At 41.4% G+C, this 24,959-nt stretch overlaps 1 protein-coding gene across 1 annotated transcript; it reads right to left on the bottom strand.

The window, feature by feature from the left end:
• Positions 1-1,326: 1,326 nt before the first annotated feature.
• On the bottom strand, positions 1,327-1,716 carry LOC126609339 (uncharacterized). The gene is made up of 2 exons (XM_050277276.1): positions 1,521-1,716; positions 1,327-1,457 (listed from the first exon to the last, which is right to left on the bottom strand). Exons 1-2 carry the CDS (start codon positions 1,714-1,716, stop codon positions 1,327-1,329), a joined length of 327 nt encoding a protein of 108 aa, XP_050133233.1.
• Between the last annotated feature and the right edge of the window lie 23,243 nt (positions 1,717-24,959).

Below are 24,959 nucleotides of genomic sequence, written 5' to 3' on the forward strand. Positions count from 1 at the left end.
TTGCAAGCAATTCTCTTGTTGAGATATATAAGAACTCAAGCTCTCCAACCATTCTACTAATACCTCCAACCACACCTCTAAACTGAAACTTAAAAAAAAAACTTTTATTTGCTTTGTATACAATTTTTCTTTTCTTTTTCTTCTTTTTTTTTTTTTTTTTTTTGTTTTGTTTTGTTTTTTTTTTTTGTTTTTTTTGTTTTTTTTTTATCCAATTTTCGTACATAACTAAATACAAACATGAAATACCCCCACACTTATTCTTTTGCTAGACTCTTTCGAAGTACTTCACAAATATTTCTCATAAGACAATCTCACATTGCTCACTAGCTAGCTTGGAAAGGGTAAGGAAAAATGTTTAAGGTATAAGGGGAGACATATCTGGTGATAAGAAATAAAAGGCTCAACATATACGGCTCAAATTGGCAATCTAATGATATCATTTTTCTTTAGGAAACATGCTTATTTGGGCCATGGTGATAAACCTAATGCCTCTATCATTTTCAAGTTCATGCAATCAATGACAAACATTTCAAAAGATCGTTAAGCAAGTTCTAGAGATGTAATTCACATAAGTTCATCACACATGAAAGAATATGAGTGTATGAAAAATGCACACACTTTCAATAGGCTCAAAAACTCACATAGGTTGTATATGGTCACTATATTCACATGCGAAGTTTTAAGTCATACTTTAGTTTCACATCAACAAAGCTAACAAGAGAATAAGGAATTTCACACAACACATGCTTACTAAATTCTTGATCACCGTGGTTCAAATTCAATCCAATTATATCATTGGGTCGGGAAACTAACAAAAATCTACTTCAAAACGATAAAGAAAATAAGACAATATTTTTTTGGATTTTCACATTTTTTGAATGTTTTTTTTTTTTTTTGGTTTTTTTTTTAAAGAAAACAAATCAATCCAGTTCTTAGTCGAAGGTACGAAAATTTTCAATTTGGTCATTTTTTCAATCATTACCCCCAAACCTAAACTGGACATTGTCCCCAATGTCAAAAAACACATTAATGCATAAAATAAAATAATAAGAAACAAAATAAAGCATTTGGACTGAAAACTTCCCCAATTTGTAGTAAAATCAAGTGATGACCCCCAAACTGCAATTCTGCAATAAACTCCAAAGGTGGACATAACCATATGTTCCTACAAAAAAAAAAAATAATAATTCAGTTCAACATGCAAGAAAATTAAGAAAAGAAAATGAAAAATGGAAAATGACAGAAAAAGACAATGGAAAGAAATATTGGGTTGCCTCCCAATAAGCGCTTGCTTTTACGTCCGCAGCCGGACTGTACCAAGAGTAATCATCCAAGGGGAGATGGTTCTTGGAGGGGTACAACCTCCACATCATGCTTCGCAAAAGACTCATAATATGGCATGAGTCTATGCCCATTCACTTTGAACATGTTTCCGGTCTTTGCACTTTGGATTTCCACTGCACCATGAGGAAAAATATTAGTTATAACAAATGGACCAACCCATCAAGAACGAAGTTTACCTGGAAATAACCGAAGGCGAGAATTAAATAGAAGAACTTTTTGTCCAATGGAAAAGCTCTTCCTTGATATCATCTTGTCATGAAATGCCTTTGATTTCTCCTTGTATATTCGACTAGACTCGTATGCATCATTCTGGATTTCGTCTAACTCATTCAATTGAAGCTTCCTCTGTTGTCCAGCAACACTCATGTCCATGTTGTAGGCTTTGATCGCCTAATAAGCTTTGTGCTCTAACTCTACTGGAAGATGACATGGTTTCCCATAAACTAACCGAAATGGGGACATTCCAATAGGAGTCTTATAAGCAGTCCTATAAGCCCACAATGCATCATTCAAGCGCATGCTCCAATCTTTCCTACTAAGACTCACAGTTTTCTCCAAAACCTGTTTCACCTCACGGTTTGATATTTCTGCTTGACCACTAGTTTGTGGATGATAAGGTGTAGACACCTTATGTGTGACATTGTACTTCCTAAGCAACGCTTCAAATGTTCGATTGCAAAAATAACTCCCTCCATCGCTAATGATTGCTCTAGGTATCCCAAATCTTGCAAAGATGTTACTCTTAATAAAATCTGTTCGTTGACAACGATCACATGTTGCACAAAACTCGTACGCATCCTTAAACAAACTAGGCCAATAAAAACCACTCTCTAACACCTTCAGGGCTGTCCTCTTTGCTCCAAAATGGCCACCACATGCATAAGAATGACAAAAAGTTAGAATAGATTTAAACTCAGATTCGGGGACACACCTTCTAATCAATTGATCAGTGCAATATTTTCACAAATAAGGATCATCCCACTCGTAGTATTTGGCGGTTTTGACAAGCTTATCTTTTTGAGCACGTGTAAAATCATCCGGAATCTTTTTGATGACCTTATAATTGATAATATCTGCATACCAAGGGTCAGTAATCTTTAATGAAAACAGTTGCTCATCCGGAAAACTTTCACGTAAAGGGATGAGATCTTCCTCTGTGTTTGAATGCACAAGTCGGCTAAGATGATCTGCTACAACATTCTCACTCCCTTTCTTATCCTTGATCTCCAAGTCAAACTCTTGAAGCAGAAGTATCCATCGAATGAGTCGTGATTTTGCATCTTTTTTTGTGAGTAGATACTTCAAAGCTGCATGGTCAGAAAACACAATAACTTTAGTCCCAATCAGATAAGATCTAAATTTTTCTAAAGCAAATGCAACAGCTAGAAGCTCATTCTCTGTTGTTGAATAATTCAACTGTGCATCATTCAGTGTTCGAGATGCATAATAGATGACATGTGGCACTTTGTTGACACGCTGCCCTAGAACTGCACCAACAGCATAGTCTGAAGCATCGCATATCAACTCAAAAGGTAAACTCCAATCTGGTGGCATGATCATAGGAGCCGTGGATAACAACTCCTTAAGCTTGTTGAATGCTACCACACACTCTTCATTCATATCAAATGTTACATCTTTTTGAAGTAAACGGCACAAGGGTCTAGAAATCATTGAGAAGTCCTTCATAAACCTACGGTAGAAACCTGCATGTCCAAGAAAAGAACGAACCTCCCTGACAGTAGTAGAGATGGGTAAAGAACTAACAAGTTCTACTTTAGATTTATCAACTTCAATTCCCTTTTCATATATGATATGCCCTAGAACTAATCCATGCGAGACCATGAAATGACATTTTTCCCAATTTAACACTAGATTAGTTTCTTGACAACGTTTTAAAACTAGGGACAGATTATGTAGACATGTATCAAAAGAATCACCATAAACTGAAAAATCATCCATGAACACTTCAATTATTTTCTCAATCATATCAGAAAAGATACTTACCATACACCTTTGAAATGTGGCGGGGGCGTTGCAAAGTCCAAACGGCATCCTTCGATATGCAAATGTGCCAAATGGACATGTGAAAGTCGTCTTTTCTTGATCCTCCGGAGCAACTGCAATCTGATTATATCCAGAATAGCCATCAAGAAAGCAATAATGAGAATGACCAACTAACCTTTCTAACATTTGATCAATGAACGGAACTGGAAAGTGATCCTTGCGTGTGGTGCTATTTATCTTCCGATAGTCTGTACAGACTCTCCAATTATTTTGCACACGTGTAGGCACTAGCTCACTAGCTTCATTCTTAACAACTGTGACTCCAGATCGCTTCGGAACTACTTGAACAGGGCTCACCCACTTGCTGTCCGAGATAGGATATATGATGCCAACATCAAGAAGTTTGATAACCTCTTTCTTAACGACCTCCATCATGAGTGGGTTCAAACGGCGTTGAGCTTCCCTAGTTGGTTTTGCACCTTCTTCCAGCAGAATCCTATGCATACATGTAGCTGGATTTATACCTTTGATATCTGCAATGGTCCAAGCTATGGCAGTTTTGTGATCCTTCAGTACCCGGATCAGTTTCTCCCCCTCTTCTGCTGTGAGTTGTGACGATATGATGACGAGTAATGTTTCATCCTCTCCCAAAAATGCATACTTCAGATGTTCAGGGATCGGTTTAAGCTCCAATTTAGGTGCCTGAATCACAGAAGGAAGAGTTTTTTTCGTTAGAAGTAGGAAGAGAAATAAAATAGGAAGAACACTTACCACGAATTGGCGAAAGAGACTCAAGAGAGGCCACTGTTTGGATTAATTCTTCTTCAATGTGCTCTGAATAATTAAAATTTCCATGTGTAATGCTATGCACTAACGCCTTTTCTAAATTATCTTGTCCCACACCTTCATTAAAACAATCCTGCACAAAATAGTCAAACGCATCAATAGACAAACAAGATTCTAAATCACTAGGGTACCTCATAGCATTGATGATTTTGAACTTGACACTTTCTCCATCAATTTCCATGGTTAAGGTACCATCGTAGACATCAATCTTCGTACACGCCGTTTTAAGGAATGGTCTTCCCAATATAAGAGGAAGTGCAGTAGGCATAGGGTCATGCTCCATCTCAAGAACAAAAAAGTCAGCGGGAAAAATAAGCTCATTCACTTGCACAAGTACGTCCTCCAATAGGCCTTTGGGATATCTATTTGAACGATCTGCCAACTGGATTACTACCTTTGTTTCCTTCAAGTCTCCAAGGTTCAATGACTCATACACTGAATATGGTATCAGATTAATGGATGCCCCCAAATCACACAATGCTCTCCCAAACTCTTTCCCTCCGATTACACATGGAATGGTAAAGCTACCGGCATCCTTCAACTTCGGTGGCAGCTTTCTCTGCAAAACAGCTGATACTTCCTCGCTTAATGCCACAGTTTCTTGATTATTGAATCTCCTCTTGTTCGTACAAAGCTCTTTAAGGAACTTTGCATACTTGGGCACTTGTTTTATGGCATCTAAAAGAGGTAAGTTCACTTGGACTTTCCGGAAAGTATCCAAGATTTCCTTATCAGTTTGCTCTTTCTTAGACTTCATAAACCTACGAGGAAAAGGAATAGGGACACATGAGTTAAATGAATTTTGAACTTCTTTACTTACCTTATCAGAATCGTTTTTGTTCAATTCTGTATCTTTATGAGACTTTTCAGTTTCTGTTGAAGCTTCATCTTGCCCAAGATTCTTGGTTTGTAGCTCCCCTTGTTCAATTGTGTCTTTTCTAGTCCTCTTTTGCATCCTCGGCTGCTCAAAAACTTCTTTTCCACTCCTTAAAGTCACAACATTCATCTGCTCCGCATTTGGATTCACCACGGTTTGGCTAGGCAACCTTCCTGGTTGGTGTTGTTACCCCATCAAACTTGCTAACTGACTCATTTGGCGCTCAAGGTTTTCAATTGCTTTGTCTGTTTTCTGTTGATGAGATTGAGTAGAGTTAGCTAAAGAAGCAATTAAATCCTCAAGAGACTTACTTGGAGCTTGTTGTTGTTGAGGCTGAAATGTTGCCTGTGGTCTTGCTTGAAAAAAGCCAGGCGGACGGTTATAGTTGTTGGGAACAGATTGTTGTCCGTTGTCTTGATTGTTCCACTTTAAGTGTGGATGATCGCGCCATCCTGCGTTATAGTTGTTGGAAAATGGATCATACTTTTGCCTTTGTTGCCCTTGAAATCCTCCTAACGCATTAGCTTGCTCAAGACCACCTTGATCCATCAACGAAGGGCACATGTCCGTGGCATGTCCCATCATTGAACATACACCACACACCTGTTTTGGAGCCACCATAACCTGTTGCACAAGATTAGTCAAGTTAGCTAATTGTAATTCAATACTAGAATTAGCACTTACCTCGTTAACTTTCTTAAGAGGTAGCTCATTTCTCCCTCCAAATTGTCGTGTATTGTCAGCAATGTTCTTTAATAATGCCTTAGCATTTATTGGTGTCTTGTCCATGAATGCTCCTCTACTTGCTGCATCAAGCATTACACGATCAATACCACATAATCCTTCATAAAAATACTGTATTAAAAGATGCTCTGAAATTTGTTGATTAGGACAAGATGCAACCAAATCTGTGAATCGCTCATAGTAATCTCCAAAGGGCTCTCCATGTTGTTGTCGGATTGCACATATGTCTTTCCTTATGCTTGCAGCTTTTGTGGCCGGAAAATATTGCTAAAAAAATGCTTGCTTCACCTGGTTCCATGTGTTCATTGATCCCGGAGGTAAATTGTAAAGCCACTCCTTTGCCTTGGCTTCTAATGTAAATGGGAATGCCCTCAACTTGACTTGCTCCTCATCCACATTTGCTGGTCTCATTCCTGAGCATACCACGTGAAACTCCATGAGATGCTTGTTGGCATCCTCTATTGAGAAGCCATGGAACTTAGGCAAGTAGTGAATCATGCCGGACTTGAGCTCAAATCCTCCGTCTGCATTTGGATAGGTGATGCACAATGGTTGTTGATCCGTATTCAGCGTTGCCAACTCCCTCAAAGTACGGTTATCAACCATGCCTTCTTGTGGTTCTTCCTCCTCTTCAGAACTCAAAAGTAGTGGAGAAGATGGTGGTAAGGACACCGATGCACGCTTCGGCTTGATTTTTCCCTGAAGCTTTTGAAGTGTTCGTTCAAGCTCAGGATCATACGAAGCTAGATCAATGCTCTTGGAGCTTCGAGTATGCATATACTACGAAGAATACCTGAAATAAAAACAAAAACAAAAACACTAATGAGACAAGAAAAGAAAACAACAGAAAAATAAGTAATTAAAAATAACAATCCCCAGCGACACGGCGCTAAAAATTTGATAGGATTAAAAGCACACCACAAAGTAGCACACAAATGTCCTATTGATTTTCCTTATTAACACTAAGATTTGTCAATTGTAGCATATGAAAATAAGGGTCTTTCCCGTAGAAGATTGTTTTATCTAACTACCTAAAATGTCACAAAAACTGGGTTGCTGTCCCTACTGACCAGCCACCGAAAAATAATTATTAGACTGACTTATACATATCTAAAGTCTATGAAATTTTATATGTAGATACTAGACACACAAAGCTACACTTACACAAATTTTTGGGATTTTTGGAGTTGATTTGCTATTTAAATTAAATCGAACAAAAACAGGATAGAAACAAATTTTAAGTAGTTCACAAATTAAGAAAAACAAGTTAGGGGTATTGCTATCCACCACCAAATAATCATGCAAACATGTTATGTTTCATTCAAATTTCTTTTATTTCCGGATGAAGATGCTCAAGTTGGCTCAATGTTAGAACTCAACCTATTACTCTTTCTTACGTAGTATGTTAAGAGAATGGCGTTTTCAACTTAACTTAGTCCCTAGCATGCAATCTAGAATGGCGTGTTCATAGATTTAACAAGTAGAAATCATTAAGAACGAAAAGAGTTTGAGTCATCACAAGGCATCGTAAGTACTGGTGTTGTCTTACTTATCCTAGAAATTGGTTCACATGTTAAACGCAATTAACAAGTACTACTTTAGAACATATGTAGGTCCTCATTCGACAAGGGCAGGCACACACATACTCATAGCATTAGAATCCTATATATGCTTACTACGCATGCATCCATAGAAAACAAATAAAGAATTCATCAATGAGACAAGTAGTGAACCAAGTTTCATCCATTCATAAAAATAATTTAGCGAAATGTCATAACAAAATTGCAATCATATTCGGGGCTTCAAAACAGCCCCTAACCTCTAAAAAATTAGTTACACATAGTTCTCAAAATAAACCAAAAGAAAGACATGAGTTTGAGAAGATAAAACCGAGAGAAGAGAATGCCAAGATTTCCTCCTTCCTTTCCTTCCTTTCTCAACGCAGCAGCCTTGCTTTTTTTTCCTTCCTTTCCTTCCTTTTTTTTCTATCTTTTTTTCTCTCAAGAACTCTCCTTTACTGCTGCAACCTGCAGCCTTTATGCCCATGCTTGCTGCCCCATTTCTGCTCCATAACTCACCCCACTAACAGCTATTTAGTGATGACAATAAGTGAGAGGAAATTGTAAAACAATTGTAACTCTTTGGGCAAACTTTATGCCAATTACTCCCACTTAATCCTCATCTTTAATTCCATTTCATCTGATATTTGAGGAGATGTCAGCTGGCTTGTTCTTGGCTGCAAGTTTTATTGGATTTATTGCCTTCAATGCAGTTACAAACTGCACAGCGTCTTGGAAACCTTTCAGTGTTAAAATGGCCATAACTTCTTCTACAAAAATGATATTAACAATCCGCGAAATGATCCAGAAAATAGACATCCGTAGCTTTCTAAGCATATAAGGCTCATTCTCTAATTCATTCTGAGCTGTTCGTAACTTGCTTCCAAAGTCAGCTGACCTGCACAGGCAGTTTTGACGAATTTGTCACTTAATATCCAACTTGTGCTATTTTTCTTTTCTTTGCTTGACAAATCCTACTAAACACAAAAACAAAGTAAATAGCTCAAAAATATAAGGAACTAACTAAGAAAAGACAAGTGAATTTGATGTAAAATATATATAAATATGAGCTTATCACCCGCGTGGAGCCAATTTCATTAGGCACAGATACAATCAAGGCCGTGGTGGTCAGCACCGATTCAACCAAGGTCGCGGTGGTTTTTGGTGCAATTTTTGCAACTCTCCCGGCCACCGTATCTCTGCTTGTCCTCATCTTGCTCCTCCGGTTACATAATAACGGTGCCGCACTTCATGACCCGTCTCCCTACACTAGTAACAAATCTGTTCTCGTTGGTAACGGGGCTTCTATTCCTATTACCCACATGCTCTCTTCCTCTTTAGGTTCTCGTCAGCTCACATTGAATAATGTCTTACATGTTCCATCTCTTAAGAAAAATCTTTTGTCTGCTTCTCAGTTTAGTAAAGTTAATTTCGTACATGTTACTATTCATCATTTTGGTCAAGTAATTTTTTTATTTTTACACTAGTTTTCTGTTGTTTCAGGGATCCTATAAGGGTCACCTATACTCCGTCTCGTCCCCCCATCTTCTCTGCTGTCTCTTCCTCCTTGTGGCACTCTCGTCTTGGTCATCCGTCTTCTGAAGTTTTCTCTAAATTATCTTTAGGTTCTTTATCTACCTTAAGTAAGGCGTTTTGTAAGCCGTGTGAACTTTCCAAGTCACACAAACTACCTTTCAATTCTAATAATAGAAAACTAGATTTTAATCCTTAAATAAGATGAAGTTTAGAAAAAAATGTCTTATACAAGATTAAAATTTGATTTTAGTCCCTAAACTCTATTTAATGCCAGCATATTAAATGTGTGACAGCTCGCCCCTAATTTTACGATTTTATGAATTTTAAAGGCATGATTTTACGAAAGTGCCCTTAGAGGCAAGGGTTTTGATTTTTGTTGATCAGTGTATAGTGAGGTGTATGAAATTTTGCTTTAGCGTATCCCTGAAGTATTCGACAGCGCGGGCTTGTAGACGCAAGCAAAAGAGGATTTGGAGTTACGGTTAAAGTTCTACAGAACTCTAAACCGAGAAGTACTTTTATTTTGGTTACTATTTATATATATATATATATATTTTTATATGTATATATTGAGAAGTATTATTATTTTATTAGTTGTTGTTAGAATTAGGGGAAAAAGAAAGACGAAGGTGTCGGGAGGAGGAAAAAACATAGAAGGAAAGAGAATGGGCAGAGCTGCCCAATCGGAACAGGAGAGAGGAAGGTGTTGGGCCAACCAGAAAGAAGAGAGAAGTGAGGGACGAATCAGAGAAGGGAAAGGAGGGGAAAGGAGGAAGGAAAGAAGGAGAGGAACAGGCTGGGTTCCCCTTCGACCCGCGCGACCCGTTTCAATACCCAGCCACCCCATGTGATTTTCCGATGGTTTTGCACCATTCTTCCGGTGAATTCCAGCCACCCACCACCTGGAATCAACTCAGCATCATCTCCTCTTCCATATTCAGCCATAAATCTACACGAATTGATCACGTTTTCGTGAGATAGCACCGGAAGGGTGCACGTTGTATGGTGGTGAAATCCATCATTTCTGAAATTAATTTCCTCGATCTCCACCACCATTAGACTTCCCTTGAGCCCTTGAACAGAGTCCAATCAGTTATAGGGGCGGTGGAACACCGAGGAGCGAGAATTGAAGCCACCCAAATACTAGGGTTTTCCAATGGGTTTGATGAAATTGGGGCCTTTCCAGGCCAAATTGGCCTTGGCAACAGGTATAAAGTTTGCTCTATTCTTTGAGATCTTCATTTCTATAATTTTTGAGAATTTTTAGAAATAGTTGAATTTTCCGGTGAACGGGGGCGGCCGACCACCACCCGCGACGGTTGGTGCGGCGGCGTGTGGCCAGGGGGCCGTCAATGTTATTCTTAGGCTAATTAAATGCCTTGAGTTCTATTTATACCATACTAAGGGCCTCCGTATTTAGACCTCGTATAAATACTCGGGGGACTCAAATGTAATTATGTAATAAAAGAAGGGGCAAATATGTAATAAGTGAGGAGCCCTTATTCTATAAAAGGGACTCCTCATCCTCACAATGGGGGCAAGCCTCACATCCCCTCTCATATTCAAAGCTAGGCTCTCACTCTCACATTATAGAGGCTCTCTCATTCACAATCATTTCAGAGAAATACAATATCAGTGTGGACGTAGCCCAAACATTGGGGTGAACCACGATACATCTTGTGTTATTTACTTTCTTGCAGAATCACGGTCGGATTTACATTGTTCCAAGACCCTTCCGGTTTTGTGCATCAACATTTGGCGCCGTCTGTGGGAAATCGACACAAAAAGGCTATGCGCCGTCTGTGGGAAATCGACACAAAAAGGCTATATCGTTTCTTTTTCATTTTTTTCACCTCCGCCGTGAATCTGCAAAACCTACAGAGACACAGACACACACACTCTCTCTCTCATCACTCGGTTTTTGTCCTCTGTAAACATCAAGGGCCAGAGAAAAAAAAAACCCCAACTGAGAAATAAGGAGATACAAGGAGGAGGATGAGGGAGAAGAAAATCCAAGCCGAACCAAAGCTAGAGAGAGAAAGTAAGCTCAGAACCTCTTGGCAGTGCTCTGCACCTGCCACCAACAACTCCTCCGGTGGTAACCTCTCATCAGATTGGGCAGCCCAGTTCAAGCTCTGCAACTGCGAAAGTCCTGTCTTGTCAACCAGCTAGTGACACCGACACCTGTCAACAACCCTATAGAGGGTCAAGTCACATCGACACCTCTTGCGGCCTCTCCATCCCAATCAGTCTTACCTCCTACCAACCCAAAGGGAATTGCTTTTGACTTCTTTGGATAAATTCGAGATCCAGATCCTATCTACAAACTCGAGATCCAGATCCCATCTACAAACCCAAAGGGGATTCACGTTCACCGACACCCCTGTCCTCCTCCTCCTCTTCTCCTTATTTCTCTTTCGTACAAATGGCTGCAACCACCTCACCAAAAGTGTTACTCGAAGTATTTCCATACCTTCGGGTCCTCAAAGATGGCACAATCGACAGACTCGCCGGAACCCAAGTCGCTCCTCCCGGCTTAGACCCCGAAACCGGAGTTTTATCCAAAAACATCGTCATCTTACCCTAAACCGGCGTCTCAGCCCAACTGTACCGACCCATCACCACCAAACTTGGCACAAAACTCCCCCTAGTCGTATACCTCCATGGTGGCGCCTTCTGAATATCCTCAGCCACCGACCCGTATTACCACACCAGCTTCAACAACCTTGTTGCACAAGCCAACGCCATCGCAATTTTAGTAAATTATAGATTAGCCCCTGAGTACCCACTCCCCATCACCTATGAAGACTGCTGGGCCGCCCTCAACAAGGTTATTAACGGAGACAGTGCATGAGCCAACATTGCACACCACTTGGCCTTACGGATCAAGGACAGAGACAGAGGTGCAGTGGAAAGTGAAAAGAAAAAGGAAAAGAGAAAAGAAGAAAAGCAAAAGATAAGCTTCCTATTATTATGATTCCTTTTGTCTGCCAGGTGAAGAGACAGAGAGAGTGCGATGGAAAGCAAAAGAAAAAAAAAAAAAAAAAAAAAAAAAAAAAAAAAAAAAAAAACAAACAAACAAACAAACAAAAGCAAAGCAGAAAAACAAAAGCAAAAGAAGATAAAAAAAAAACGCAAACATAATTGCAGTGGTGATGGCATTATGGGGGTGACCTATTGAGCAAAGGGTCGGATTTATTTTTGAATGATGTGATTTATTTTTCTTATCTTTCGGAGACATTTGTATAAACCCTATCAGAGGGTAATAAAAAAAATAAAAAAAAAGGGCAAGCCCAAAATAATGTGTTGGATTGTTAGGGGGAGGGCCAAGGCCCATATGGCCAAAAGAGCCACGCCTTATGGCTCCAAAATTATTCGGCGCCCTGCCGCTATTATTACCAACCAGGTGATCAAAAGTACGTCCAGTACTCCAACATTATTCGGCAACCTGCCGCTATTATCACCAACCAAGTGATCAAAAGTACGCCTAGTACTCCAAAATTATTCGGCAGTCTGCCGCTATTATCACCAACCAGGTGAACAAAAGTACGCCCAATACTCCAAAATTATTCAGCAGCCTGCCGCTATTAACACCCACCAGGTGATCAAAAGTACGTCCAGTACTCCAAAATTATATATGAGCATAACTCATGTCAATCATACATAAACATTCATGAGCATCACTATACATAAACATTCATGACCATCATTCATGTCAACATTCATGAGCATCACTCATGTCAACATTCATGAGCATCACTCATGTCAACATCCATAAGCATCACTCATGTCAATCAACATAAACATTCATGAGCATCACTCATGTCAATCTAGCTTCAAAAGCTTCATTTACAAAGCTCTAGCTTCGAAAGCTTCATTTACAGAGCTCTAGCTTCAAAGCTTCACTTGCAAAGCTTCACCTACAAAGCTTCAGTGTAGGGTATACAAATACCGCCTCTTCGGCCCATACATGGATTCAATTTGAAGTCTCCAGCCAACAGACCCTATTGACTGAAGACTTGGGGGACTACACTATGTACCATATATTGGGCCTCATAAAAAAATACTTGGGGGACTTAGCCCATTATTTATGTATTGAGGAGCGAACCCTTATTTTATAAAAGGGACTCTCTCACTTTCATTAGAGAGCACCCATTATTCATGTACTGAGGAGCAAACCCTTATTTTATAAAAGGGACTCCTTCACCATCATTATAGAGGATCGCCGCCAGCTGAGCAACTACCTTGCCGTGAGCATCATTCCTAACCCATCACTTATGTATTGAGAAGCGAGCCCTTATTCTATAAAAGGGACTCCCTCACCATCATTAGAGAGCATCAACTCTAGCCCATCATTCATGTATTGAGGAGCGAGCCCTTATTCTATAAAAGGGACTCCCTCACCTTCAAACGCCACAAGCTGAGCCAACCAAGGCAACATAAGCCACAAGCAGAGCAGCCTCGCAACATGTGCTACTTCTAGTTGAGCATCATTTCAGATTGGGCACCGCCTCATATCGAGTATCAGTTCTAGATGACATCTAGTTACTTCAGCCCACACATGGACTGAATTTCAAATCTCCAGCCAAAAGACTATCTTGACTGAAGACTTGGGGGACTACTGTTTATACCATACTTAGGGCCTCCGTATTTAGACCTCGTATAAACACTCGAGGGACTCAAATGTAATTATGTAATAAAGGAATGGGCAAATATGTAATAAGTGAGGAGCCCTTATTCTATAAAAGGGACTCATCATCCTCACATCCCTTCTCATATTCAGAGCTAGGCTCTCACGCTCACATTACAGAGGCTCTCTCCCTCATAATCCTCTCAGAGAAATACAATATCAGTGTGGACGTAGCCCAAACATTGGAGTGAACCACGATACATCTTGTGTTATTTACTTTCTTACAGATTCACGGTCAGATTTACGTTGTTCCAAGACCCCTCCGGTTTTGTGCATCAACAAGTTCAGTTTTGGTAGTTGTATGACATAGGTTGATTGTTGGAATCTAAATTCTCTACTTTACGTTAATAGGTTATTATATGAATCAACGATCCGACCGTTGGATCGTCACTAAACTTTAATATGTTATAGTACGTAATATTTGAGAACCATAGAAACTTACAGATCAGGAATCTGACGTACGAAACTTTCTGAATTGGATTTGTAAGTTTATAAAATAAATGTTAACCGCCACTTGGTTTTGGGCAATTGGCGGAGATCCGACCGTTGAATCGTAATGAAACTTTAGTTTGTTATTCTAGAAGCATAATTTGGATCTTTGGAAGTTGCGGATTGGAAATCTGATGAGTGGATCTTCCAAATCAGGTTATACAGGGTTATGGACCCAACCGTCGATCTTCGATCGACGGTTGACTCTTGGTCAATAGGTCTCAAATTATTCTTGAAGGTCTTTGAGGATATGTTTTATGTAAATTATGTATTTTATCGGTTAGAACTCTGAGATGTGATTCTATAATTGGTTATAGGCGACGATGGTTGTGATGTCTCGATATGCATGCTAAGGAATCGTAGCGCGGACCTCAGGTGAGTGGGTCTTTTCCTTTCTACTGTATATTACATATATATATATATATATATATATATATATATATATATATATATATATATATATATATATGATTGACAATTCCATAAATGTTTATAAATTGATTATTGCTTATGATTACTATGAATGCTTTGAAATACTATTGTGAACTACGAATGGCTTGATCCTTGTTTAGGGTCCGTAGGCAGTCTAACAAGACGTTAGATGCAGCCATATAATAAATGAGAACAAATAATCGAGACAATAGTCTAGTTTGGGAAATTGAGTAGTTTGAGGGACATTGGTGGAAAGAGTATAAGATTTGACCCTATGTTTTAGTGGTTAAATGTCGATCATAAATCATTGTGTGAATAATCAAGAAATTGAAGTAAGGAAAGGGAATTAATTGATAGTTAATTTAGCTAGTGTCTAATTAGGCTTATCATCGATGATTACTCTCAAAAGTAAATAGTTTGGGAATGGGGCATTACAGTTTATGCATTCTAGACCATTTGTTTATATATTTATATATCTGGAAATATTATGATATGGTTAAAGTTCAGACTTACATCCTGGTATATCCATATGTATATTCCTTGCACATAATTATTGTGAACGCTCTGAAAAGCAAAGGTGAACGCAGGACACATAGGTAAGTTCAGGTAAGTTCAGGTAAGTATACGGTATTAGTTGAATTGATGGGGATTTGGTATGACTACATTTATGTTTTAAGCAACTCCGACTCTGTCGTACAGGTTGCAATAGTAGGCAACTTCGGCATTGTCGTACAGGTTGCTTATGAGTCGTACATGTTGTATTAGATGCATTTAAAGCTCATAAACCTGCACCCTGGTGCTCCCGCCCGTGGCCAGGGCACAATCCTTCACATAATGTTCACCTCATGCACCATACGCTCACCTTGAATTCAAGGTAGGTGAACAGGCATGTCGTACAGACCACTATAGGTGGTTCCGACATGTAGGTGACTCTTCATGTGATCGTAGCACTTGAGCATATTCATTTACACCCAGTCCTGTCGTACAGACCACTACAGTGGTTCCGACTCGTGTGCAAGCATTGTGTCGTACAGGTCACTAGAGGTGACTCCGACTTATGTGCTAACAATAATTGATGAGATATGAGTACAGTCGTACAGGTCACTAGAGGTGACTCCGACTTATATACTAGCAATGATGAATGAGATATTGTTTGGGCCCAAAATATTGGTTTGGGCCGAAATTTATTCTCGGCCCTGAAGGCCTTACGAAAAGGTTACCGTGGATCATTTAGTTCATAAGCTTCCTAACCTAGGTCGGCCAAGTCATGCTGCGAGACGAGTAATTGAATCCTAGCGCAATAAGGAGTCTCGGCAAGTTATAGATATTGATAACCCGGAAGTGAATCCGGCTTGATAAAGGACTGGGTTCAAGGTCATAGTGAAAATAGGACTGGTCGAGATAGTGTTTGATTAGAATAAGAAGTCCTAATCCGAGTAGGGTTTTAACTTGATCTAGAAAGTACCTGATGCTATAAATAGAGGAGGATGTGCATCGTTCAACCTCCTCTCAATTCAACACACAACTACCCTGCGCAAATTCTCTCAACAACCTTGAGACTTTTTTCCTTTTCTTTTTTCGCCGACACACCTTCAGTTTAGATAAATAACACTATGAAGGCAACCGGTGATATCTTCAGTCGGCATAGATAGCACTGTCACCGTAGAACCAACCGGTCTCGTAGCATCTTCAGTCGGCATAGACAACACTGCGTCGAGGGTGATTGGTTATCTATCCAAGTCTCGGTAGAGAAGGATTTCCGAATCGTTATTGGTCGAGGTCATCTCATTAGCCTTCTCGGCAAAGTGAGGTGTTACAGTTTATTAGGCTCGGCACATTGCACGCCGAGTTAGTTTATGATTGGATACTCTCAAGTGGGATTTAGAGTTCGACATTCCGACGGCCGAACCACGTTTGTTGTTAAGACATATATCCGCTTTGAGTATTTGTGCCCTTACACTTTGGTGTTGATTCGGCGTGAGTTTACTCTGACGAATACCATCACTGTGACCGAATCCGACGACGACGATTTGTGAACTGCGTAAGAATAATAGCCTTGTCTTCAAGTTCGAGAACCTAAGAGGCCGAGACGTGTTCCTTCCTTGATCGCAATCGCGAGACGCAGAAGTCAGCCATGCACCAACGCAACATCAACAAATTTTTTAACATCAACAAATTTTACTCCTCAGCCGATCTCGGTCGACGAGTTGGCACGCTCCGCATTCAACCAAAAGACTTAGTTAGCTTATAGATTACTCGACTTGCACGCCACGTAGGCTTGGTAGTTTTTAGGGTCAACATTTTGGCACGCCCAATGGGACCCAATGCTAAAACTACGAAGTTCATGCCAATTGAAACACGATCGGTTAAAAAGAAAACAATTATGGGAAAATCAACAACCAATTTGCCAATTCAGAACATAGGACAAAGTGTATCATAGGCACAGAATCCCCTTAGTGCCATGACACCTAAGTCCACAAGCGCGACTCGCCGAGAAAAGGAAGTTGGTCTCGGCGGTCAGCTTTGCAGTCTAGAAATCCCTAACAAAAACACATGCGTTCTCAATGAAGGGATAGTGGAGGACTGTGATGAAGATGGTGGTGAAGCCTCTGATCCACCAACGAGATCGTTTCTTCGAAGACGACTTGACGAACAGTCTCGGACGGTTAAACATACGTTTAGTTGAGGAATCGATAAACTGCACGACATGATACACAGTACCAGTGAGGTACAAAACAGATTGCTTGAAATACTGGTTAGCAAGGTCTGCGACGACAGGTCATTCGATCTTTCCCAACAATTTCCACCAAGGAATAATCTGTTACCAATAGTACAGGCCGAGCCAATCCCTACTCGGCTCAAGCCAATTGACTTAGAAAAAAAAAAGAGGATCGAGTAGCAGAACAGATGAACCTGACCAGAGAGTGGAAGTAACGTCCATCAATATGACCGAGGTCTAGCGGATGATTGATTCGGCCATGAAAAAGAGGCCGAAGTTACCTAAATTCATCCATCCATATCCAGCTTACGTGGAACAGTTCAAATATCCTAAAGGTTTCAAAATTCCAAATTTTAGTATTTTCGCTGGAGAATCGTCCTTATCCTCGTTAGAACATGTGGCTTGTTTCACCGCGCAATGCGGAGATGTCAACAGTGATTTTCACAAGCTATGGCTGTTCAACTTTTCATTGACAAGTTCAGCATTTGCATGGTATATCAACCTCCCACCTAATTCCATCCAAAGCTGGGAGGAATTGGTCGAAAGATTTCACGAGTAATTTTATCGGCCAAGGATGGAAATGTCAGTTTCCTCGTTGGCAAGGATGGCTCAGGCATCTGATGAGTCACCAATGGATTATCTTACCAGATTTAAATCGGCCAGGAATTGGTGCCGAGTACCTCTCCCTGAAGTCGAGTTTGTTAGACTTGCTTTGAATGGACTCGATGTAGAATACAAAAAGAAATTTTTAAGGGAAAACTTTCGGGATATGTATGAATTAGCCCAGCATGTCGAGCAGGGCATAACATTCCCAAGGTCGAAGAACTTAAAGGAAGGACATATTGCAAATACCATAACATGACAAAGCATGCAACAAACAATTGTGTCATATTTCGTGATGATATCCAGAGCTGGATTGACAAATGCAAGTTAAAGTTTCTTGAAAAACGCATGACAATTGATACGGATCCATTCCTTTCAGCGACAGTCGGCATGGTAGACTCCCGTTTGCCCAAGAGCAAAGGAAAAGAGAAGGTCGAATTTACCCTAGTACAACACATCTGAAAGCAAAGCTTCCAGCCTCGACTCAAGATCGACCTATTTTCCAACACGCCACCTACCGAGCTGTCAGGACCGGCCATAGTTGAACCAATGTCAAACTACAACGACGAAGAAAATGGCGGGCCAATAATACCATATATCCTAAAAAAAGGTTCCCAACCTCGACTCAAGATCGACTTGTTTTCTAATGCACCACCCACCGAACTCTCAGGACCTACCATAGTCGAGTCCTTGTCAGACTCCAGCGAAGATGGAAATGGCGGGCCGATAGTTCTGTGTAGCAATTGTAAGGCATGCGTTGTATTAACTAAGCCCAAGAGGAAATTGCCTCCGATGCAGATGCCGACATCACAACACCAACCGGCGATTACGGCAAAACCTTCAAAGGAACCTAGTGAAGGTTAGCACCAGAAAGTATTCGACAAGCTTGGCCCAAGGAAACAGACAGATGGTCCTACATCGGTCGGACGGTGCTTTGATTTCGACGCACCGTTTTACAACGAGGATTATTATTCCCTCAATTCCAGTAGTTCGAGCTCATCAGCAAATCAAAAAACCTTTAGGCCACCTGAACCACGTGACCAACGTTGGTACAGCTACAATTCTCCCACTGGCATGTATACCAGGCTCTCCAAATCTCAGAAACGTCGACGTCAGTGTATAGATTGCTTGGCTCAACGGCAAGCGGCCCAGCCTGTTTCAGCCACTAAATGGCAGCCGAAAGAAACGGTAGGAAGTGGAGATGATCGGCTAACCCCAACAATCATGGCTGAATTACAAGGGCAAAAGGATACCAATCGGGACTTCGAAACTACCATTGAAGCAGCCGATAAGCGCATCAAACTTCTTCTTCGGCCTGGGGAAATGAAAGCTCGTTTCGAGCAATTTAAGAAAGAGGTCGAAGGCCAACTGCCCCTGTTACCTTCAAAAGAACCACTAATCAGAGTTCGGAGGAATCTGCACCCCCTATTTCTCGGTGAATCATTAGAATATATGAAAGAATTTCACAAGAAATATTCCGCCAACGACTTGTATGGGTTGCTCAAGACCTGCCAATAAGCTCTTGACCTGGCATTAACTTGCCTCGATGCTGAGCAGATCATCCAAAAAACCATTGATCCAACAATGAAGGCCAGATATTGACACAGCCGAACTCCCTTTTTCTCTTGAAGACCTTCAACACCTTCGGTATCACTTCGAAGTTTTTTCGACCGTCTCCTTGTTCGGTTTAACGACCGATGAGACAGAACCGGTGGGACATCTGGACGCTTACCTGGACACCAGGAATGCCCGGATCACCTATGAGGAACGAGCTCGCAAAATACAACAGGAGCAGAGTCTGACACCAGATGCATGCAAGCCCGAAGACGACAGTCAACAAGATACAACGTCAGATTATGTGGCACAAGTGCCTAAATATGTTGAGACACACAGCGAGCCGGCCGGGAATGCTTCAACACACGATGATATAGTCTTCACCATTCCGGAAGATGATGACCATGATCCAATGGGTCCTTCAGTCCTTGAAAATATGGAAACCAACATGGTTTATGTTCTCCCTGCCGAATTTCAGCTGACTACGCACCAACCAAGTTCCTTGGACAGTGATATGGTCACCGAGGAGGCAACACAAGTTGATTTTGTCACTACTATTGAAGACGAGTCAACTAACGACGACGATAAACTTAAAACAGCCTTGGACATCTTGTTTCCCTGTTCTTCCTCAACTAATCTTCAACATTTAAAATCGTTGTATGTCACGGCCCATATTGAAGGCTACCCAATCTCTAAGATTTTCGTTGATTGCGGAGCAACAGTCAATATCATGCCTATATCCGTCATGAAAGCATTACGACGATCCACCGACGAACTCATTCCTTCAGGAATAACCATGAGTAGCTTTGTCGGTGACAAGTCTCAGACCAAAGGAGTACTCCCTCTAGAGGTAAACATGCATTCCTTCTTCTTGGTAGGGATTAGATTCATCAAACGAATTGCATTCCTTCTTCTTTATACCAAGTCCTTATTTTTTAGGATGGTAAATCGGTCGTGGTCCACCCAGTTGATACTCAGCCGTTTGAAACCAACATGATTCAGGCCCGCTATTATGATGATCACGTCGGCTATATTACCCTACAAGGTTTCAATGAAGATGGACGGCCGACTCAGAAATCAGTCCAGAAAGCCATCGAGGTAAACGCTAAAACTGTCCACCAGGATTCGGCGAGACTCGGTTTGGCCAATTTTCTCCCCACCTCTGATGCCTGACATCCAAAACAAAAGGTGTCGGGCCGCGGTTTCATTCACGATGGAACGCCTGCTGGCCCATTGGTATGCTATTTCCAAACATCCATACTTGGGCATCAACTTAATCGAATTTCTGGCCGAGGAAGATAACGACCCGGTATTATCGTTGAACAAAGTTCAGGCCGCACCAGCCGAACTCAAAGACAGTCGGCCCCAAGTTAAGGACCCTCTAGAGGAAATAAATGTTGGAACAGTTGCCGATCCTTGGCCATTGTTTATTAGTGCATTACTACCCCATAACATGAAAGTTGAACTCCATCAATTACTTCACGAGTTTAAAGACTGTTTTGAGTAGAGCTACCATGAGATGCATGGCCTTGACTGCACCCTTATCGAGCATGAATTACATATCAAACCTGGATGCAAGCCGTTTCGACAACCTCCCCGACGTACAACTCGATATTAAAGATGAAATTGTTCGACTTTTAAATGCTGGATTTATCCAAACTGCTCGATACATCGACTGGCTGGCAAATATCATACCAGTCCTAAAGAAAAATAGGGCCCTACGCATTTGCATTGATTTTTAAAATTTGAATATGGCAACACCTAAAGATGCATATCCCATGCCAATTTCAGATTTGCTAATCGACGCCGCGGCTAATCATGACATGTTGTCATTCATGGATGGACATGCCGGTTATAACCAGATTTTTATTGCCGAGGTCAATATTCATAAAACTGTTTTCCGATGCCCAGGGGCACTTGGAACCTATGAGTGGGTAGTCATGCCATTTGGTCTAAAAAACGCTGGTGCAACATATCAACGTGCGATGAACATTATTTTCCATGACCTGATCGGCACAACCATAGAAGCTTTCCTTCGCATGCGTCGACATAACCTTAAGATGAACCTGGCCAAATGCGCCTTTGGTGTGTCGGCCGACAACTTCTTAGGATTTCTTGTCCACCATCGCGGCATCGAGGTAGACGAGAACAAAGCTCATGCGATTATTGACGCTCCACACCCGACGACCAAAAAACAACTCCAGTCTTTGCTGAGGAAAATAAATTTTCTTCGCCGCTTCATAGCTAATTTCACTGGCAAAATGACGGCATTCTCTACACTTTTGAAACTTAAGGACTCAGACAAGTTTGAATGGCATGAAGGACATCAAGCGGCTTTTACATAAATCAAGGTTGCTCTTGCGACTCCGCCTGTCGTCGTACAGCCTCGACGCGATAAACCCCTTAAGCTTTACATTTCAGCGGCCGAAGAATCCATCGGCTGCCTCCTCGCGCAAGTTACTGACGTTGGGCGAGAACAAGCTATTTTATATCTCAGCCGACACCTCAATCCTCCAGAAATCAATATTCACCAATTGAGAAGCTTTGCTTGGCTTTGTTCTTCACTGCCTCAAAACTTCGACACTATATGCTTCCATCCGTTACTCAGGTCATCACCCAGACAAATGTCATTCGATATATGCTCACTCGGTCGAATCGGGAAATGGACACTGGCACTATCTGAGTTTAGGTTGCAGTACGTCCCATAAAAAGTCGTCAAAGGACAAACGCTTGTTGATTTCTTAGCCCACCACCCATCTCCACATGGGTTCGGGGGCAACGATGTTGAAATCGGAATGGTAGGAGCCCGTGACAATTATTTGACGATGTATTTCGATGGTTCTAGCACGTCTACATCGGCCGGCGTGGGGATTGTATTTCAGTCCCCACACCAACACCGTTGGTTCTTTTCCTTCAAGTTGGATTTTGATTGTACCAACAATCAGGTTGAATATGAAGCCCTTGTTATCGGCCTTAGCGTACTTCATGATTTGCACGCTGCTCGTGTCCTTGTCTTTGGTGATTCGGAGCTTGTGATTAACCAACTCAATGGAACTTTTCGGTGCATGAGTTGCACTTTGGCGCCCTATCACATGGCGGCTAGTTACTTGGCCGAGTCATTCGACGGTATCACATTCAATCATGTTTCCCGTGGCCGGAACACAGTCGCAGATGAACTCGCTCAGATAGCCTCCGGAGCACAACTCCTAGGGTGCAAGAGTCGACTAATGATACCCGTTTTACAGCAATCGTATCTGGCTTTGGTTAATCAACAAGTCATCCGTACACGGGTAATGTCCTTACCTTCGTTATTGGAACGGGAGGATCCTGTAGATGTTTGACCGGTCGAGACGCTACCAAACAACTGGAGAAGGCCAATTATGCAATACCTTGATGATCCCAAAGGCAAACATGACCGAAAGATAAGGGTCCATGCCATAAATTACATCTCATACCAGAATGAGCTGTATCAAAAAGGCGAGGACGGCTTACTACTGTTATGCTTCAGCTCGCAAGAAGTTGCCTAAGCAATCACAGAGATACACAAAGGAATTTACGGAGCCCATCAATCATGACGTAAGATGCGTTGGCTACTTCACCAGCACGGTTACTTCTAGCCAAACATATTGACAGATTGTATTGAGTATGCACAAGGATGCATCCAGTGTCAAATTCATGGACCCATCCAAAGAGCCCTGGCCGAATTACTTCATTCGGTCACCAAACCTTGGCCGTTCAAATGATGGACAATGGACTTGATCGGCAAAATTACGCCATCTTCTGGAGCAGCGAAACATGCATGGATACTCGTGGCAACCAATTATTTCACTAAATGGGTCGAAGCAAAATCATACGCCGAATTAACATCTAAGGAAGTTTGTGATTTTGTGGAGGAGCATATTGTGACCAGATTCGGCGTACCAAGAACGATCATAATTGATAACAGCACAATCTTTACGGCCAAAAGGTTCAAAAAGTATATGGCAAAATTAAAAATTAGGCTTGAGCAGTCTGCACCATACTATCCACAAGCGAATGGACAAACCAAAGCAAGTAACAAGGTTTTGATCGGTATTCTCGAAAAAATGATAAAAGAAAGACCTGGCATGTGGCATTTAAAATTAAATAAAGCTTTATGGGCATACCGGACTTCACCCTGGTTGGCAACGGTGACCACCCCATAAGCGTTAACCTATGGACATGACGCGATGTTACCGGTCGAGCTAAGTTAAACTCTTTACGCATGATCAAGCAGAGTAGTTTATCCAACGCCAAATATAACCAAGCCATGTTACAAGAGTTAAAAGATTTAGAAGAAGACCGGTTTGACGCTTACAATCTTCTAGTAGCACAAAAGAAAATTGCCGAGCGAGCTTATAATCAAAGAGTCAAACAAAAAACGTTCGGCGAATAAGAGTTAGTTTGGCAAACTGTGTTACCCGTGGGAATTAAAGACCCTAGCTTGGGCAAATGGTCGCTAAATTGGGAAGGATCGTTTGTCGTCCATAAAGTCCTCGGCAAGAGGGCATACCATCTTAGAGATTGAACCGGTATTATTCACAAGTTGCCAATTAATGGAAAGTTCTTAAAAAAATACTACCCAGTCACATGGGAGATGCAAGAATAAAAAGCTTGTTTCATTTCATCGATAATTCGGTTTACAGTCAAATCGTTCTATGGTGATAAAGGAAAAAGAGTTCCAAGAAGGGCCTTCAGCTCCAACCACCTCACCTCGCCCATTATGACCTCGGCCTGCCGGTTCTTCTTTTCCAACTTCAGCTGCTCGACTCGCTTCGCGTTCGTCGCAAATTTGGTTAAACAAGATTTGCCGCTCGAATCAAAGTGCCTCGCAAGCTTATAAGCAATGGCGAACCTTCAGTTTGCCAGTTCGGCCATTTGACGGTCGAGGTCAGCCAAGGCTTCCCCTTTCGCCTTTAAAGCATCGATCTTTGAACGAAGAGTGTCTTGAATGGCCAATGCAGTTTTGAAGTCATCATCAGCCCAAAGAGCATTCTCGAAAATACTGAAGAATTCCCGAACTCGCTCCAAGGTGGACGACGCCTGAATAACAGCTTCGGCGCTCATTTGACCATCTGCTCTGAGGTCATTTAGGCATGCACCCAACGAATTGAGACCTTTGCGCTCAAGGACTTATGACGCCGAGAGAGATAAAAGTTCTTGTAGCTGAACCAGAGTTGCTGAATCGGCAAGTGCAGTCGTAGCGGCCGAAGGACCAGCCGCTCCAGAAGTGCTTGACAAGAGAGCATTAAACTCGACTTCCCATGAAGGCTGCACACAAAAATCATTTTAAGCACAAGGAAATTACGAAAGAATATAGCAAAAAGGTTTTTGTTTTAAACCTGCCGAGAGGAGACTTCGGCCATGTCTTCGGGTTCATTGCTCGAACCTAAAGAACTTAATGGCCGAGCCCAGTGTCTTAGACTGCTTCTCAGTTCACGCGGCCGATGGAGGTTATCTACGTTCGATGGCTACTGAGGCGGCCAAGAAATATAGATAACACCCTTCGGCGTGTAGAATTTTCGATGAAAAGAATGGATAGGC

Source organism: Malus sylvestris, chromosome 16 (assembly GCF_916048215.2).
Source record: "Malus sylvestris chromosome 16, drMalSylv7.2, whole genome shotgun sequence".
Classification (NCBI taxonomy): domain Eukaryota; kingdom Viridiplantae; phylum Streptophyta; class Magnoliopsida; order Rosales; family Rosaceae; genus Malus; species Malus sylvestris.

What these genes read in the sequence shown, in the direction of transcription:
- LOC126609339 (XM_050277276.1), bottom strand. Translation starts at nt 1,716, where the DNA reads ATGGACATGAGTGTTGCTGGACAACAGAGGAAGCTTCAATTGAATGAG. An exon ending in TCGCCTTCGGTTATTTCCAG is followed by an intron (nt 1,458 to 1,520) that starts GTAAACTTCGTT and finishes CTCATGGTGCAG; the next exon opens with TGGAAATCCAAAGTGCAAAG.